The sequence below is a fragment of the Rhinoderma darwinii genome, chromosome 8, assembly GCF_050947455.1.
Source record: "Rhinoderma darwinii isolate aRhiDar2 chromosome 8, aRhiDar2.hap1, whole genome shotgun sequence".
Classification (NCBI taxonomy): domain Eukaryota; kingdom Metazoa; phylum Chordata; class Amphibia; order Anura; family Rhinodermatidae; genus Rhinoderma; species Rhinoderma darwinii.
Genome location: NC_134694.1, coordinates 14,653,236 through 14,673,581, shown reverse-complemented (window position 1 = coordinate 14,673,581; position 20,346 = coordinate 14,653,236). Strand labels below are relative to the sequence as shown.

The 20,346-nt window shown below is 43.6% G+C and overlaps 1 protein-coding gene across 1 annotated transcript in view; it reads right to left on the bottom strand.

The window, feature by feature from the left end:
- FGD1 (FYVE, RhoGEF and PH domain containing 1) overlaps nt 1–11,450 on the bottom strand; it is an 88,574-nt gene extending 77,124 nt beyond the window's left edge. The window contains exon 1 of the mRNA XM_075835226.1: nt 9,910–11,450. Coding sequence (XP_075691341.1) covers nt 9,910–10,174 — 265 coding nt within the window. The 5' untranslated portion in view covers nt 10,175–11,450. The remainder of the gene's footprint in view (nt 1–9,909) is intronic.
- Between the last annotated feature and the right edge of the window lie 8,896 nt (nt 11,451–20,346).

The window sequence follows — 20,346 nt, the reverse complement described above, 5'->3', positions numbered from 1 at the left end:
ATTAACTCAACTCGCCGTGTTTGGAGGAAGAGAAATGCTGCCTATGACCCAAAGAACACCGTCCCCACTGTCAAGCATGGAGGTGGAAACATTATGTTTTGGGGGTGTTTCTCTGCTAAGGGCACAGGACTACTTCACCGCATCAATGGGAGAATGGATGGAGCCATGTACCGTCAAATCCTCAGTGACAACCTCCTTCCCTCCACCAGGACATTAAAAATGGCTCGTGGCTGGGTCTTCCAGCACGACAATGACCCGAAACATACAGCCAAGGCAACAAAGGAGTGGCTCAAAAAGAAGCACATTAAGGTCATGGAGTGGCCTAGCCAGTCTCCAGACCTTAATCCCATCGAAAACTTATGGAGGGAGCTGAAGATCCGAGTTGCCAAGCGACAACCTCGAAATCTTAATGATTTACAGATGATCTGCAAAGAGGAGTGGGCCAAAATTCCATCTAACATTTGTGCAAACCTCATCATCAACTACAAAAAACGTCTGACTGCTGTGCTTGCCAACAAGGGTTTTGCCACCAAGTATTAAATCTTGTTTGCCAAAGGGATCAAATACTTATTTCTCTGTGCACAATGCAAATAAATATATATAATTGTGACTATGTGATTTTCTGTTTTTAAAAAAAAAAATAATCTATCTCTCACTGGTAAAATTAACCTAGCCTAAAAATTCTAGACTGTTCATGTCTTTGACAGTGGGCAAACTTACAAAATCAGCAAGGGATCAAATACTTATTTCCTTCACTGTACATACAGGGCCCGGCATGCAGTATTACAGATGACAGGCTTACATACAGGGCCCGGCATGCAGTATTACAGATGACAGGCTTACATACAGGGCCCGGCATGCAGTATTACAGGTGACAGGCTTACATACAGGGCCCGGCATGCAGTATTACAGTTGACAGGCTTAGATACAGTGCCTGGCATGCAGTATTACAGGTGACAGGCTTAGATACAAGGCCCAGCAGACAGTATCACCAGTGCTGCTCACCAGTGACATGTAATAACTCTATAATGCAGATATTTGGGATCACGGCCTTTGGTGGATAGAAATCCTGTAGCTCTCTCCTCAGTTACCATGGCAACCATCGTAAGTAAATGACAGAGTAAGCGCCTGCTGGGATCACACACATCTTCCAGAAACCTAATGAGGAACGTTCAATGCGTGATCCAAGTTTTACCACGTTTTTTACCTATTATATGGATTTATGGTAGATACCCAGTAGCCTGGCCAAATATGTCACTGCCATCAACAGGTTCATATAGATAGAGGATGTCATAAGTGGCACAGTTGGGTGCCCAGTTTTTTCACACCCGCTTTCCCACCCACCTATTCACCCACCCCTTTAACTAGAAGACATAGAAGCACTCACTAAAAGGATTTATGAAACGCCAATCAGGATGCTGAAAAATACCTTACCACATATGCCCCTCTTGTCTTAGTGCCCTCTCAACCATTCAGCAGTGTTGGCAGGGGTCATATGACTACAATTTACTGCAACCTGGACTCCCAAGGAACAGAGTGTCCCCAACCCCTACTTATTTAATGGCGAAGAAAAGAGGGGCCCTAAAGCCAAGGTGGGCCCCAATTACGTTGCTGGGTTTTGCTACCCAGGAAGTAAGGACAAGAGAGGGGGCCCCAAAGCCAAGATCAAAATGGGCTCCCATTATGTTGCTGGGATTTGCCACCCGGGACATAAGGGCCTGATGGTTTGTTCCCCCCTCCACCCACTGTCCATAAACCTTGGGCCAATTCCCTTCCAAACTTTATGATAATTAAGTTCCTCTGGAGGGTCCGGCCAAGACTGAGCCCTCCCTCACTAGTAGCCCATGAGCTGCCTTTATGGTATGTATGCCCTAGTGGGTGCCCCTGTGCCAGATAGTTCAGCTTAGATAGGGTACTATACCAATGTCCTGGCATAAGGTTCCTTTAAAAATAAAATTGCAGCACTGGTAGCATTCACGGTGCAGTTTTAGAGCATCATATTCAAAGTAAGGTGGAATTTCTCTAAAACGAAAACTTCTACTTCATCTCGTCAATGTTTCGTAGATAAAATCGTAAAACGCAGCAGGTGACAGTAAGACTGTCCTTGCAGCAAATAGAATTGAAATCACTGCTATTTACAGCTGGCACACAGCGTGGCAATTCTTGATATAATCGCGTCTCTTCTATTTCAGCTTTGGCTGCAGGGACTTTCAAATCAAAGCAAATGAATAAAAGCCAAGCCGTCTCCCTTGAGGGGGAAGTATACGTTCCCAAAATAGATGGCGAAAATTACAGGGCAGCTCGTGGAGATGTTAGCGTCAGAGAGTACATTACACACAGCCGCCTGCCCAGCGCTGCCTGTGCCAGCATGTGCTCTTTTAATCAACTGCATTCAAATGAATGGAAGGTTCACTATGGCACTGGGCTATCTAAACTGCATAACAAGTACAGGAGGTGAGAGACTGAAACGCGTGGAGATGAGTCTCATTATCTACTTACAGGTTTTTAGTATAGCTTTGTGCAACCGCCAGCAGTAATATGGCGCCCATAGACTTCTATGGTGCTACACTGTACTACTGTATACCTCCGATTTTATACGCAGGTCTCGTGCCATGCTCCATCAGATGCCATATTACATAGGTATTCTTCCCTAGTAGGAAAACATGCAGTTCCTAAAGGTCTGATGCATTCTCTGACACAGGGACTCCACAGCCCCTGTTAACACGGCTAATATCAAATAATATCCACCAACCCCAACAATATTTTATTAAAAATCATAAGATCATTACAGCATGCCTCTCAAATGCCCTGTTTTTTTGGGCAGAATTCTCTTGCGAAATGCGTCCTAAAGGGGCAGGGTTTATGCAAATATAACAAATAGGGCATTTCTGGGCGGATTGTCATGTGGGGGATTTCACTGTTGGGTGGTATGTGATATATATGCGGAAATGGAAGATTCTATAGCTGCTCATACATGGTGAGATATTGTGGCCCAATGTGTTTATAACATGTTGGAATCCCTTTTTTTTAAAGCGGTATTCCCAACTTAGAGTCATTTTACACCGACCCATTTTGGCCGTAACAACGAGCACCGATCAACGAGACAGCTCGTTGATCGGCGCTCGTTTACTCCTTTCACATGGAGCTAGTATGGGTGAGGTGAGGGCAGGGAACCACAACGGTCATTGTTTTGGTGTAAAGATACCATTTGTAGGTGACCAGGCAACTGCCGGATCGAGGTCATGAGGTTGGGTAGCTTGGAATCCCGAGTTGTTAAGTGCCCCAGGGCTGGTGACCCTGGGGTGTCCTAACTCACTGTGGGTGGGATCCCGCTGAGTGAAGGCACATTTGCACGCACTTGTCTTTCACGCTATTGGAGCACACACCTTTATTCTCCCGGCCTTTTGGCTGGGAGACGAGGAATTTTTTATACCTGGCGGATGTCCAGGCTGTATCACAGCGCACATCTACTTATTTAATTTTGTTATTCACTGTGTGTAGGTCACATGTGTCACAGGATTTTTAGGATTCGGCGCCCTTTTGGGAACCTCCTAAGGTCTAGGGGGAAATGTGTGGTCTTCCGATTCCATTTCCCCTGCAACCCGGCCTCCCTTCGGAGGGGAGGTGCGTACTTGATGCAGGCTCCTAGGCGGAAACTGGAGTGGCAGCCCAGGTAGAAGCCTTGGAGTGTGTTTGGGTCTCCCTAAGCTTCGGCGAGGGGGGATCCTCGATCCCTTGGGCCTATGTTAGGAGGGTTGGGGAATGGTTATGCGGGGCCTCGCTCCTTTAGAAGTAAGGCTGCGATAGACCGCATTTTTGTGCAGTTTTGATGTGGCACTCCTGCACTTTTTATGCACCTGAGTGATAGAAAGCACGGGCTTTCAAAAAAAACAAAACAACAACAACAAAAAAACTGTGTTACTCCGATCCCTCGTCCCCATACATTTCTATCATGTCGGCAGCATTTTCTGCTGCATAAACGATACAATCAGCCAATAAACAAGCGTTTGCTCGTTCATCAGCTGATCGTTGCCCTGTTTACACAAGACAATGATCGGGAACGAGCGTTCTGTGAACGCTTCCGATAATTGGCCCATATAAAAGGGCGCTTAGACATTTATGGCATATCCACAGGATATGCCATAAATGTGCAAATTGGGAATACCCCTTTAAGATTACGTGATCCTTTTCTCCTCGGCTGTTCTTCTGGCACGGTAGGTGGTCTGACATCAGGGAGATGTCCTAGTTGTTACGCCTCTGTATATAGCCAGATTATATACTGTTTATAGCCAGATTACTGTGCCTGGCTGTTTATGGCTATCATAAAGTCGGTTATATAGTTTTATATAAATAGTTTATTCATTGTATTATAAAAAGTTCTGCAACTTTCTAAAGTTCTTTGTGTATTAAGTCTTCACTATTATCACTGCTATATGTCGGTGAAAGGGACCATTATTGTTAACATCCAGAGGCCTAATACAGCTCACAGCTGAGGGTTTGCTACAATGGTATCCAGTCTAGGCAATGCTCTATGCATCAGCAGCACAAATCTCTCCCATGCCCTTATAGTTTGCTAGATCTTAGTTTATCGCTTGTATTCTCCATTGGGAGAACAGCAAGATACTTTTCTGGGTTATTCGCCTCTGGTGACCCGTCAGAGTTTAGTCGGCCTCCCTGCATGAGCGCTTGTGCCGTTATGTGGGCGGTATGGCTTCTTAGTGGTTAGCACTGTAGGAAGTTTTTATGATCTTCCCATTTTCCCTCCAGCTACTTCGGTTTCCTTCCCCAATCCAAAGATATACAAAAAAACTGGCCCGAGTTGTATGTATGTGTGCAGCTGATAATGGGAAATTAGATTGTGAGTTCTACTGGGGACAGAGAATAATGTGAATGAACAGTTACAGAATATATTGGTGCTATATAAAGGACAGTTTTCGCAGTACTGTTCCGTAAAATGGGCGACCAAGGGCAGGGTTTATGCAAATCGCGAGAGTTGCAGTGCAGAATGGGTGGCATTTACAGCAAATACTGATATGATAAAGGGCATCTGTTGATATAGAGGTAACGAAGAGTGGAACACCCAATGGGCTCTCTAGTGGTGGCCATTAGCGATTGTCCGCCCTTGTAGATTATGGGGGTTCTACTGCATGTTAGACGGCTCCCTTGGCAATAAGCTGATCAATAAAGTGTCCTCTTGCTGGGACCACCAGCGATCAGCTATAATCTGTGGGGAAAGCTGGCAGTAAGTGTTAATTTTCCCTGCAGTGCCACCACAGGGGAAATTAAGCATTACACAGTGCCCATTCATATCAATGGGTTGTATTTTTAATGCAGTACAGGACAGGTCCTCTAATGTAAGACAGACTCTTTGTAAGTGTTTTATTACCTCCTGAAGAGAGAACCCCCCTTTATTAACTCAAAATCTCCTAATAGGGTTATGAAAATGGGGTTTCTAAACTGGACAACCCCTTTAAGATAACTGAAAAGCAGCTGAATAGAGTTAAAGGGGATGGCTCATCAATACATATTAGAGCATATGTGTGTCATAGAGGGGGGGCCTTACTCGGGAGCCGCTTTAATAGCCAGAGTGAAGAACTGTAAGGCTGCGTTCACACGTCGATGCGTCGTGGATTTTGTTGCGAATTTGATGCAGATCACACCCTTTAGCAGTGCAAAGGGAAAAATCGACAATGATAATCTGCAACAAATCTGCGACGTGTGAACTCAGCCGAAGGCTGCCACTTAGGAGTACTCAACCGAACCATATGATACATGTTGATTTGGCCACACAGGGCTTTCCCTGGTGATGGATGTTAAAGAAGCCGGACCTGAAAATGAGTAAATGTCTATATTTAATTTAAACATAAGACATGTACAAAAATGGCCGTGTTTCTAGACGTCAAATCCTCGTCTTAAAAGTTACTGAATAAGACGTCTCACCCACAGGCCGGCTTAGTGGAGCGCTGCCACATCTTCCTGCAGCGTCTGGGCTCAGCGCAGACCACAAGAGACCAGAAATCCTTACTGCAGCGGGTTTGCTGACTCCTTGTCCAGATGTTTCCAGCCCACGCTATATAAACACAGCACGGGCTGAACAATGCAGCTCTCAATGAGCACCTTCCCCCTGATCGATGACTTGTCACGGATTTATACTCCACATTTCCAGCAGTAGCTGCACCGTACCAGGAAAATGTATATATTGTACGGATATCATTAGCCGCAAAATGCGGACCGAACAGATGGACGCGAGGGCGATATAAATACCGCTGGGTGCGCGGATAAAGGCAATTATAGTAAAAGCAACCAGATAGATGTAGCTTGAATAGATGGTAGTGGAGGAGATGTAATGAAAATGGCGGCTGGCTGCACGGTATTGATCGGTCGCTGGATGGTTCCTTTACATTTCATTAAAGGTGGAAATACCAGTAGTGCATAGTGAGCTTCCCCCTGCCGGTAGTAGATAGTGGACTCTTTCAAAAACGCAAAACAGTAGCACCCCCTATCTGAAACATCCGGTTCTCACGAAGGTGACGTTGAGATGCGAGACAGATGCAATAGCGTAGGTCTGAATGGGGTCAACTGTGGGTGCAACATTTGCTCTCCACATCTATACGCATTGGAGTAGCTATGGGGATGTAGAGTCTGCAATCGCTCCTAGGCCCTGTGGGTAACATAAACCCTTCTGCTACATAAGGCCCCATGCACACAACAGTATTTTCATCTATCCAGAAATACTGACCGTAAATACGGATCAGTAGGCATCCGTATATACGGAAGGGTGGCCGTAAATACAGTCCGTATTGCAAACGTATTCCATCCGTATATACGGATCCTTACAAAAAGAGGGAGGTTGCAAATGATGTCATCAACGTGTTGCCTAGCAATGCTTCCGGAAATCCGGATGGTTTACGGATGCACATCAGTAACCGTCCATATTTACGGAAGCTCCCATAGACTTCTGGGTAATTACTGACAAGAATAGGACAGGTTCTATAATTTTTTCAGCACGGACACCCATCAGTAAAAATACGGGAAGGTGTCCGTGGCCAATAGAAATGAATGGGTCCGTAATTACTGATGAAAGATACGGTCGTGTTCATGGGGCCTAAGAGGTTACAATACTATAAATTACCCAATGTCCTGAATCACATGACCTAAGGGTGGTCATACATCTAAGATAGCTGTTGGACAATCGGCTATTCCTCCTGACTCCCCCCTACCCCACACACATGCACAGCCGACCCAGCGTTCTTAATGGGGAGAGGGGAATAAGCCGCTGACAGACACCTCTGGTGGCGACTTATGTCCCATGAGAAGAAAGGATCCAACATGACCGATCCTTCTTTCCTTCAACATCTGCCGCCATGGAAGAGTCAGGACACCCCCATACACATTAGATGGTCATCCAGTCCCACCAAAATCGGCAATTTCGTCCCGACTGTCATCTAATGTGTGTAGGCACCTGTAGTCACTGTCTAGCTATACAAATCCACATCACTTGTTTGACAACAATAGGATCTCATAGATCTATTACGTTCGTCAAGTGTGCATAGGCCATTTGCACCATTCTTACATTTTCGGCAGTTTTACATCACAAATTTCACTTCTGAGAATCTAAATATATAGAGCAGAAATTTAAAAAAAACGGAGAATATTGTCATTCTAAAATTCAGCACCGGATTCGTTCGGTCCACCAGAAGAGAGGATCCCGAGGGTCCACCCTCCATCTATACAGAACATGTACACGTCCGTTTTTCATTCCAATGGAAATCTTTGTTATCATTGTACACACAGGACAGATCATATGGGTTATTTGTGAGTCATCCCATAAGACCCTAGTGGCAAGTGGTTTTCTCCAAAGTCACCTCCAAATGGGGTTGTCCTCTGCTGGACCATTGTTGTGTTAGAAAATGGGCCGACTGCAGGACTCTATGGTTCTCTGGTGGGCCAGTTCGACCATGGACACTTATGAAATACTAATAATGATAAAGTGGCCCGTGTTTATACAGTGTATATATATATATATATATACACACACACACACACACACACACACATACATCCTTGAGTTGTCCTCATTCTTAATCATTTTAAGCATTATATTTAACCATTTCAGCTGAGTGACAACCACTATGGCCACTATTACAGCTCCCACATGCATTGGTATTCTGCTTTCTCAAGCTCCTGACCAGCGTATATGTCTAGTTATGTTACAGTACAGCACTAGGTAGGTTTGCCATTCAGGAGTCTAGGAAAGGTTGATGACAACCCATGCTGGATGTATTACGGTGGTCATGCAGATCATCCAGCTTTCCGAGAAACAGATTCCGCTAAGAAATGGCTGAAAACTCAACTCAAAGAGATTAATAATATATTCTCTTCATCGCTTTATCTTGTATTTCCAGGCAAGTCCTAGCGATAATCTCCTAATAAAACATTTTTTTTCCTACCCAAGGAAATGTGGGGTCTCTGGTGTTGGAAAATGTAACGGATTTGCTGGAAATTTTCCTCTGCAGATGGTCGTTACTATTTACATTGGAACACGTAAAAGGTATTTGGCCCATGTGGGGAATGCAGGTGTTCTGTCATAGAGGTGAGGCGATGTGTTCTCATCTCACCAAAATCCAAAGTATTATAATGATCGATCCCATATAAAATATTGAGAAATTAGCCTCTGCCTCTATAATCCGCTTTACTGGACTATTCGAACCTCATAGGATGCGGTCAAACGACAGAGATTGGGTCATTCTGCAGGTGGTCCACACACGTGTGTGGCCCGCATTATTTAATATTAGGATATCCTCTCAGCCGAACACAGCTTGGGGATATGATCTTATACTGGGGGTGGCTGAGATATAATTGGCCAAATAGCATGATGCAATCCGGAATGGGACCGTGTCCGGAAATGTTGGCAAGAAGCAAACAACTTTGCCTAGTGTCTCCATTTCCTACAAGTGCATATTTGAGGTTAGAATGCCTTTATGCACAGATAGCAATAGACTGTCTATAGGGACTGTAGATCTGGGAAATGTTACATTACTGGCATTTATACTGGCACGGGTGGCATATATCCTACCACACAAGCAGGCATAGCTAGGAGCACTCCCCTATCTTAGTAAGTTTCTAATAAAATGCACAAAAGAGGGTTAATTGTGCAATGTAAGAAAATCCATCCGCCCGATTTGCAAAGGCTACCCATTTGTCACCCCATCCAACAGTTTTTTTTTTTTAATTAGAAAAGCTAATAAAAAAAAAATCTCAAATCCACCCAATGTATCTTAATGGCAGGCGACACGCATTGGATGGATTGATTCTCTTATTTCTAAAGCTCTGACTTGCAAGAGGAATTAAAGGAATATCTCCAGTATGGATCAATCCTGTCCATTTTATATGCAGCATAGTGGTATATGTGCATTGACTGAGCTAGGGGTGCTATATGCAGACATATAGGGGGAGGGGATGCTACCGATTCTGTATGTAAGATTAGGTCTTCCTTAAAGTAATGATATTGACAACCGTCGCTTACTGCTTGTTCGCTGCACTCGGTCACCCAGTTTAGTTACAGTACCATCTAATACTTCAGAATGTATAAGATGTCGCAGCAATACAATAAGAAATAACCTTGACCCAGTATATACAGATTAATAAATCTCTGTCCATTCCTGAAAGGACCCTACAAAATGTACTAAATTAGCATTTCTGTGCATTTTAATGTGGATGCAGTACCATCAACGGCCAGTATGTGGTGTTGTGTGCAATCCATGTAAAAAAAAAAAAGCATTTTACACTTATATTGGTTTCAGCAATACTCACCTGCTCTATCTGCCTTTTTTCTACACATGCCAAAACATACTAGCTACCTATAGAAGATATAATAGTTTATTGAATGCCAATATTTGGTTCACTTACCATCATTTTGAAGTGCAGGGGTGCCAGGACCAGGTGCAGGGCCCCCAATATGATATGAGAAGCGTCTAGATTGGAACTGCTTGGCGTAGGACCCAGGTTCCTCTTTGGTGCTGGACGGTGGATAGGTGTATGCCGTGCTCCTAGGTCTGTTTACCTGCATGTTTGCAGGGTAGAGGGGACAGGCCTGCGTCCCTTTAACTGCCAGCTCACCTTCTCCCCTCTGACCATATGGGAAGCCAGGAGAGGTGTCTGGCTGCACAGACATAAAGAGGCTCCAGGCATTGGTAGAAGGACATGGACAAGAAGTAGTATCCTTATTGCACAATATCTCAGGCTATGAAATCCTCTCCTTATGCCAGATGAGCGGTGATGAAATCTCCATTTAAATATCCATACGTTTGATTTTTCCACCTCCCTCCTCCAAAAAAACTGCAGTATTTTTGTAATCCAAGGTGCTGTATCAGCAGGAGAACCCACTGTGGAATGGAGCAGACACTGCAGTACGACTGCACAGCCAGAGCCTGGCTACAGCAATGTTGTCTATGGGATCTACTATAATGTTATATTATAGGACGGTGCTCCTCAGCAAATCCTGGAGAGGCTCTGTCCACGGTTCACCATCCTCCCACTGGTTTCCTTAGGATTCAGTCTGATTACTAATCCATCACTCCTGCTGTTCTTCTGCGAGGAGCAGATTGCTTGCCTTAAGGAAGGTCAGCTTCTGTTTAATTCCTTGTCCTGAGTTCTCCTTAAATCCTCTGCAGCATTGCTTCCCAAAAACAGCAGTAGGGCCTGATGATATCTGTCTCTTCTACCTACCGGTTATACCAGCACCCTTGGGTGCACAATCACGCCTTGTGTTCCACGCAGATGAGCCACCTATACACCTCGCACCGTCTCACTGTGTCATTTCTTTTGTTCTCCCTGCCTTCGCTAGTGATGGTTTTGGCTTCCAAATACCCTCCTGCCTTCAGTTTTTTCTTCCTTTCTCTTCCCTTTTTTTTTTTTTTTCACTGTGTATGTGAAATCTGACTCTCTTTCCTTGCCTTTGGATTTCACGTCAGATGTATTTAAAATCTGGTCTGGATTTTTCCCTAACACATGGTTTACCCACCCCCCATCTCATTGGAATACTGTCCTTTGCTTTTTCATGACTTATGCTGCATCCTGTCCTATTAACCCCTTGGCGGCTTCGCTCCTGGGTATTTCATTGCAGAGCGACCTGGCCGCCACAAAAAAGGTCAATTCCTCTTTCCAGAGATGTTGTCCGGTCTGTAAATAACAGCGGATCTCCTGAGAAAGGGGATAGAACTGGACGGATGGTAATGAAAAGAGTCATCCCGCAAGCGAACCATCCACAACACCAGAATATAAAGAGTTAAAATCTCCTTCTGTGCTGCTTGACGGATCTACAATTCATTGATCACAAGGCAGTAACCATGGGGTTAATTTAAATTCTGTACGCCATGTCCATCTCTGCACCACCTGTCACTGACACACAATACTGACCTTCTGTCTCTGGTTTGTTTCTTCACCCCATTGTCTTACCTAAGTTCACTTTACGGGTCCTTTAATAAAGCAGGTGACATCTCGAAGTGAAATTTGGCTAGATACCTGTCAAAATGGAAATGAAAGAGATATCATTAAAGTTAGAATACAGCTTATTGGGGGACTTCAAAATGAAAATCCCTACATGCTATACTTAAGTTCAGGGATGGCGCTCGATATAGGACCGTCATTGACACAGGTCCATCAAGTCCAATTTATAATCCTACTGAGTTGATCCAGAGTTAGGCAAAAACCCTCATAAGGTGGATGCCAATTGCCTCATATTAGGGGGAAAAAAATCCTTCCCGATTCCAAATATGCCAATCGGAGTAAATCCCTGGATCAACGTCCTATCACCAGAATCTAGTACCCATAGCTTGTAATATTATATTTTTCAAAAAAAGACATCTAGAACCTTCTCACAACATCTTTTGGTAGAGAGTTCCATATCCTCACTGCTCTTACAGTAAAGAATCCCCATCTATGATGATGGTGAAACCTTTTTTCCTCTTGCCATAAAGAATACCCCCTACTTGTTGTTACAGGCCTAGGTATAAAAAGATCATTAGACAGCTCTCTGTACTGTCTAATCATATATTTGTACATTGTAATTAGATCGCCCCTAAGATGTCTTTTTTCTAAACTGAATAGACCCAAGTTTGATAACCTTTCTTGATCCTGCAATGCACCCATTCCCTTAATCACCCTTCTTTGCAGCCGCACTAGTTCAGCCTTGTCTTTATACACAGGTGCCCATAATTTTACACTATATCCCATGTGTGGTCTTGCTAGTGATTTGTATAGCGGCAAAACTATGTTCTTGTCACCAGCATCTAGGCCTATTTTCATGCATTCCATGATTTTATTTGCCTTGGCATCAGCTGCCTGGCACTGGTTGCTAAAGTTAAGTTTATTGTAAACCAATATCCCCAAGTCTTTTTCAGTACTAGTTTTACTAAAATTACTAAAATTCTCAGCCAAAGTGCATAACCTTACATTCTTGTCCCACAGGTGCCATTATACCCTCCAAGCTGAACTATGTTGTCTGGCATGGTGTATACAACACTGGTCAATTCAGTATCCAATAATTGTTTGTTATGTGGGTGGTCTGGGTGATTATTGCACATGTCCAAGCTGTGTTCACGGAACGTGTATGGTCTTTACGATGTAGCTGTAGACACCCCTTGTGCCTGGTAAGGTGCCTCTGTGAGGCACTGTATTCTCCCCTAGACCGAATATATCACAAACATTTTTCTCCCAGATTCATAATACGGATCCGTGCAATACGCCGGTTAGCATTGGCCCTAAAAGTCTTTGCCTGCAGCGCCTCCACAGGAAAAAGAAAGAATAGCAACGCATCCACTGTAATCAAAGGAAATGATCCACTGTTTAGAACAGATGCCCCTGTGTCCAGAGCTGATAATGAGGAAACGGTTATATTTCCATTTACAATACATCAAGTGGCAAACATGACTAAAAGGAAGATGAGACACCGCTTACCAGCAGTTGCAGAACCCAAATATATAACAGCTGTAGAACTTCAGAGCCCAATATGTGACAGGCGAATCTCCATGGAAATGGCCCAGCTCTCACATCTCTATGCACACCCTTCAAGACGACATTCAGAAGTAGATCTGAAAAATAGGACAACAAAAGAAATGAATACAACAAATAACGTGATATTAAACAGCACATCCTCAGCTTATGACAACCGCAAAGGGATTGCGTACCATAGAGGCAGACAATGCAGCTGCTCTGGGGCCCTTGGACATGGGGGCCCAGCACTGATTATTCCCATCCCCATTGCAATTGAGTGCGGAGTACCTGTGCAGAACTCCCCACTAAAGGAGAACTGCAATGTTAGCCAAAAAAGGGGGTGGGGAATTGGCACCAGGGTCTTGACCCTCCTGTCTTGGGTACAATAACTGATACCATAATGAGGGGTCCAGTACGATCTTTGCTATGGGGGGCTCCATTCTATGTACTGCATGCCAAGAACCAGGACCATGTGCAGGGCCTGAGGGGGTGGTCCTTGACACATTTCTATGAAGCATACCAAATAAAGAGTCCGTGTCATGCACCGACGTCTTAGACCCTTCCCTAGACATAACACAATGTATCCGTTTTGCCTGGAGTGATCCTTTAACCCCTTTACGACGAAGGACGGATATATCCGTCCTGTGCAGGCGTTAATTCACGCAAAAGGACTGATATATCCGTCCTCTGATCGCGCAGGTACTGCCAGTGTACCCACGCGATCAGCGGCAGGAGCACGGCTGTTATACACAGCCTGGCTCCTGCTGTAATCGAGGCACGCTCCGATTTCGGCAGTTTAACCCAGTAAATGGAGCTCCCTCTGTCACCCCATCGGCGCCCCCGCAAAGAAATCGCGGAGCACCGTCGGGTTTCCATGGCAGCCAGGGGCCTAACAAAGGCCCCCAGGTCTGATTCAGCAAATGCCTGTTAGGCCATGCTGGAAGCATGGCCAAATAGATTGCCTGTCAGTTTTGAACTGATAGTATACCAAAGCATTATTGCCTAAGTATACCAAAGCATTATATATGCTTATATAGCATTATATAGATCGCATAGTGAAGTCCCCTGGTGGGACTAAAAAAACAAAAACGTAAAGCAGTTAAATAAAGTTTGTGAATAGAAAAAAGATAAAAAAAATTACAGTCAAAACAAATAACACATGCACATATATGGTATCCCCGCGACCATAACGACATGAACAATAAAATGAACACATTAATTAAACCGCCGGCTCAACGGCGTCCAAAAAAACCGCAAAAAACAACGGCGAAATCCCCCCATAAAATTTTTTAATAAAAAAGTTAATCTATAAGTCCTATGTACCCCAAAATAGTACTAATGAAAACTACACCTTGCCCCACAAAAATCAAGCCCACATATACGTCCACATTGACGGAAAAATAAAAAATATACGGCTCTTGGAACGCGGCGATGCAAAAACAAGTAATTTTTTTCTAAAAGGCTTTTTATTGTGCAAACGTAGGAAAACATATAAAATCTTTACATATTTGGTATCCCCGTAATCATGCCGACCCATAGAATAAAGTTAACATGTTATTTACGCTGCATAGTAAACGGCGTAAATTTATAGCGTGAAAATCAATGCTGGAATAGCTGCTTATTTTCAATTCCCTCCTAAAATAAAGTTAATAAAAGTTAATCGATATATTATAAGCATCTAAAAATGGTACAATTACAAAATACAACTCGTCCAGCAAAAAACAAGCCCTTATACGGCTATGTCGACGGAATAAAAAAAAAGTCACGACACTTGGAATGCGACCGTGAAAAAACAAAAAATAATCCTTGGTCATTAGCGCGCAAAATGGTCTGGTCATTAAGGGGTTAAGAAAGAAACTGTGCCAAAACCATTGCCATTTTGCTTTTGCCTCAGTCTTTGGTGAAATGTAATCGAGGGGATCCTATTGCACCCATTAGTTTAGTGCTATTAGTGGATCTTAGATCGTAATTTATAGAGATAAGAAGACCAGATTGCTATTTAAATTAGTTATTCGGCCTACTGTTGCAGCATTTATGGGGTTAAAAATACCCCCCCCCCCCCATCCAGATTATTCTCTCTAATAGAGATGATGGTAAATGGACTGGAAGAAGGATACACTGACCGTGTGTGTGGTCATTTTCTGACGATTGTGGAGGATCCAAATCAGATATTCATCTTATTGCCCAGACATTAGACTGGCATAATCAGGCCATTTATATATTTTAAGAGCAATGCCACCCTAAATTCTAATTACCCCAACCTCCCATCACGTAAACAATCTGTGTGTGTGTCATTTTGTGACCAGGATCCGGTTCCAGGTGGAAATGTGTTAGTGTTTTGTTAAATTGCATTGTGAAATACAAGACTACAGCCCTAGGGGCCATATTGCTAGTTGTCCTGTTGCTCTGGCAACCTCACACCCCAAAATGGTGTGCCTGATACAATGGGACAGCCCACATTTGTGTGACTATTGGACACAGACGCAGCACCCGTATATGACAATCAAGGTCACTTCATCGGCTTTGTAGCTTTATTTGTCCTGGACATTTGCCCCGTTGCCTAGGTGGACGTTTTCCACTGGTGACAACCATTCATATAAATCAACAAGCAGTTGTCACAGCTCCACCCGTTACATCGCATGATCAGATACTATGGGCCTCGATTCATAAAAACTAGTGCAGACAAGTACTGGAGGTGTTGACCATAGCAACCAATCAGATCACTTCTTTTATTTTCCCAGAGGAGGTTTGAAAATAAAATAAGTGATCTGATTGGTTGCTATGGGCAACACCTCCAGTTCTGGTCTGCACTCTTTTCCATAAACAAGGCCTTATGTTGTATAAGGAATATTAACCCTTATTAAGATGTGTTCATAAAGAGTCCAGAAGAATAAAAAGAAGTGGGAGGACTAATTATTGATCCAAAACCCAATAAATAAATAAATAATAAAGGATACTTGTGATGCCTTAAACACACTCTTTCTATATCGCTAACTTGACCCCTTTCTTTTAGGGCCCACCAACACTCCCTGGTTGCCTAAACCACCCTTTGTGGCTACCCGGTTCCATCCGAATTTAAGAGCTGCCCCAAGGCGTGCCCCCTGCCGTGCCTCTCAGTCTGTAGCTTGCATGCCATGGCCTCATGATCCACCGTCTTTGTGTGTGTGGAGTGCCGCGATCCAGCCTTGCAACCATCCAAAGTGCAGACAACATAAGGCTATGTTTACTCCATTGACTTACAATGGGTGGGGCCGGGTTCCAAGGTTTTGACGGGGAAAAAAGCGTTGCATGCAGCAATATTCTTCCTGTCAAATCTGACGCAACTGAGACTCGAAATGGAGCCAGTGTGAATATAGACTTGCCAACCACCCATTTAGGGCCATTTCGTCCAACTTTGATCTTATGTGTATTAAATCTTAAATCTTTCCTAGACCCAGCCCTCATTCAAACACCCAACTAGCGGAATTGATTTTCCTGCCAATCCGCCCCTATTATTCACCAACCATACCCCCCAAGACTATCTGGTGCCACTGGCCATGTAGCCGACACCATAATTTAGCCTACTTCTCCCTTACCGTACCTTCTAAATGCCCTACCTTCATCCCCACCAGGAAAGCGGGGGTCCCCCTTATGGCTTCTTGACTGGACTAGCCCGGCTCATCACTCTTTTGCTATAACCTTTAATCCCCCCATTTTATTATCAACACTGTATTTTGTGTGTTCTATGCCAAGAGTAACGAAAGAGAATCACACAAAATTATTTTTGTAATACTCAAATACGTGTGCCGCTCGTGGCAGGCCATTATTAGTTGTGCCAGGGTGACCTATACCCCAAGCGACAGCATGCGAAGAATGGATAATAGATACGGGATTGTGCTCCCTGAAGTCAGGATATTACAAAACAAGGCTGCATTATTGCGACATTGCGGACACGGTGTGACTAGATGTGCTGTTCCCGGTGTCTTAAACAATGCGTCCTGTTCTGTCTCGGGACTACTCCTGCTACGCTTTTCCTCCGACCCGTCCTTTTATGAATGCTATTACCTAGTGAATGTCCTCCCCTGACGGATATTAAGATCACCAGTCATATTACGGTAGCTACTATGAAAGTAATTACAGTAATCCCACTCTCATTGCGTAGAAATAGTCCATGTTAATTATAGGAAACGTAAGAAAGTATTGCCACCCAGCTTTTCCAGACTCCAGAATGGCAAATATACCTAGTTATGTAGTGATATACCCTCAACTCATATATCATTGCATAACTAGGCAGATCTGCCATTCAGGACTCTAGGAAAGCTGAGTTACAAAAATTGTGAGTTGTAAATAAAGCCATATTTTAGCTACATTTAGACTTTTCCATAAACCTGTATGTTTACTGCATAGGAAAAGGTGGATAAGTGGCTGCCAGATCTGGCACCACTTATCTCCAGGGGAATGGGTACGACCACCTTATTTCTATGTTATCCTGTCAGAAACAGTATGAGATATCGGAGGCTGCAAGATAGGATATAGAAGAGATGTATTTGCCACTGTATGCATTTATAATTGTGCAGTGGTGGCGCTAGTGACACCACCGGATCTTCACGCTCCTGGAGAGATCAGGCATTGTCACTCACCGTAGTGCAGTCCCTCCTAAGAGGAGATACCGGTCGGTCCCCAACTCTAGCCCTAGGTGCTGTAGCTCATAAATGGGCTAGGGGGATGGAGTACAATATACCAGGCTTTTGCAGTAGGTTGATTTGTACTTGAGATGTGTTGTGCCAAGTGACAAACTCAGCTCTGCTACGTCTATGTTATTTAGCCATGCAAAATAGAAACAATATTCAGCATGCTGTTTGTTATTATATTAAAGACACGGAGCCTGCTACTTCTAGGAAATGCCATGAATTATAACTCTATTACAGCTTTCCCACAAGACATAAATAGGATAACCATCATTTCCTGTTTTCTCCCCAAACACATTTCCCCCCTTTTTAGTGGAACCAGAAGAGAATCCCTGGAATCTCTAAATAAAACTCATCTTCCTTCTCGCCGTCCCATGACCGGTCGATATTGTGACATCGCTTGTTTTGACCTGAAAAATTCCAAACTTATTTGCCAGTTGCACAACATACAGACCTGATCTCACATATCGCATGCTAAAAACCTGTGCCCACAACACGACATCCATGAAATGATTCCATATCACATTACATCAGTGGCAAAACTACAACTCCCAGCAAATCCTGAAAGCCTGCAGCGGTCAAGGCATGCTGGGAGTTACAGTTTAGCAACAGCTGGCGAGCCACAGGTTGGAGAAGTAGAAAATAATGAAAGCAGACGTCCAGTTCTGGTCTCGCTTCTAGGCAGTACTTACCTGTTATGTTATGTCTTGGCCGCTTTTTAGCACAGCTATTTTAATTTTTTATAAATGCGGTCAGCTTTACTGCATTTTTTTTAAATGGGAATCTAAAATTCAGTTCCTTTCTGATCACAAGCTCAAATAATGCTCTGTCCCTCCGCCATGCTTTACACTGCAACATTGCTCATTCACATAGGAAGCTGTGTATAAATGCAAGCTTATCAATATGTCAGTGCTTGGAGATTATAAACCTCAAGCAACGAAACCACCAGTGAGAAAAATAAAAACATTATATATATATAGGTATCTGCCGCCTGTATAAGGCAAATGAACCTCAACAGATGGGGAGATGGGATTCTGCAGTTTAAAATGGATTAGGCCAATTTAAGGACACCCCTACATCCTCATGATATTTAAAAGAATGCTCCTGGCAAAACTAATACACTGTGTTATGCCTGGTACAAGGTCTGAGGGGGCGGTGTTTGACTTCTATCTTTGTCATGCTCCGCCCCCTCAAGCCCGTCACTAGGCATAATACAGTATATTCGTTTTGCCTGGAGTGCTCCTTTAAATAACTTGAACTTGTAAGCTCTTCTGTTAGCGCAGCCTGTACGAATAAGCCACCAGTGAGAATGCCTTAGGCTGGGGCTACACGAAGACTTTTACCGCGACACAGGTCACGTGTCCATAGATCTCAGTGTCATGCTGCGCACATCGCAGTAACTAAAAGTGGCAGCGCAAGTTGCAGCGACCGTCGCAAGAAATCCAAACTTGCGGGTCACAATGCAAACACATTCACTTACATTACCGCAAAATACGCAGCGCGACACAGCGATCCGTGGATGGATCCTGGGTCGTCTGGTGCATTTTGCAAAAATGGTGATAAAACTGCCACCCACCCGCAATCTGGAATAAACCCGCCGCCATTTGTACCATAAACTTCAGATATAACTGACTACTGGCTGAAAAATATTCAACACAGCAGATAAAACGTATCAGAGACAAAAGGGCATGACAAAAAGATGCCCGACCCTGGGTAGATCCACTCGAAATCGTTTGCTTATGTCTGTGGGCATGATCATCTATGATCCCTCATCTGGCTCCCGCTGCCTTTACTACATTTCTTGCTTTGCTTTTCTGCTTTTTTTTCCCTGCCATTTATTTTAGTTAACATAATAATTTTCTCCCAGCGTGTAACCCTTACACAAGGGCTGGTTCAGAAAAGGCCGCGCTGGTACAAATTACAGACCTGGCTCTGCCAGCCGCACTTCTGACTGTTTTACCCGTTGGTTCCGTTCTTGCCAATCAGAAAAGTGACAATTTATAATTTCAACAGGAAATAATCAGAATTCCAGAACTTGTGTAATCCCATTCATAGGAAGCTTTACCGTAATATTAGTCATGACCTACTAAGCAGTTTTTTATTTAACCCATTAATGGGGGTACTTTACCAAAACGGAAATATTACAATAATGCTTAAAAAGGTTTTCCAGTTTTATGTAAATTGAAAAGTTCTGCAATTTTCTAATATACTTTGTGTTTCAATTGCTCACCATTTGAAAACGTTTTGCTTGCTGTCAGTGAATAGAAGAATTTTGTTTGTTGTTCCAGAAATATGTACAGGCCTAATAGCCCTGGTAGCTTAGAGGTTGCTACACTTATTACAATTGCTTACAATAGTGGTATTGAATTATTGACGCTCATTTGTGGCAGTTACTTGTCTTTTTCTCATTGGTGGTTTAGCTGCTAGTAGGTTATAATCATTATAATCATTTATATCATTGCTATCATGACAAATCAGCTGTCTATGTACTGACTTTCAGGTGAGCATGTGCTTATGCACAGCTGTCAATCTGAACAGGCAGAGCTGTAGTGTAAAGCATGGTGGAGGAACAAAGCACCAGCCACTGATGAGATAGGAGGTGAATTTCAGACTACCTTAGATTATGCTAGAGTCACTGATCATAGTTAAACTCTAATAAAGCACTGGCTAATACTGAAGAAAGTGT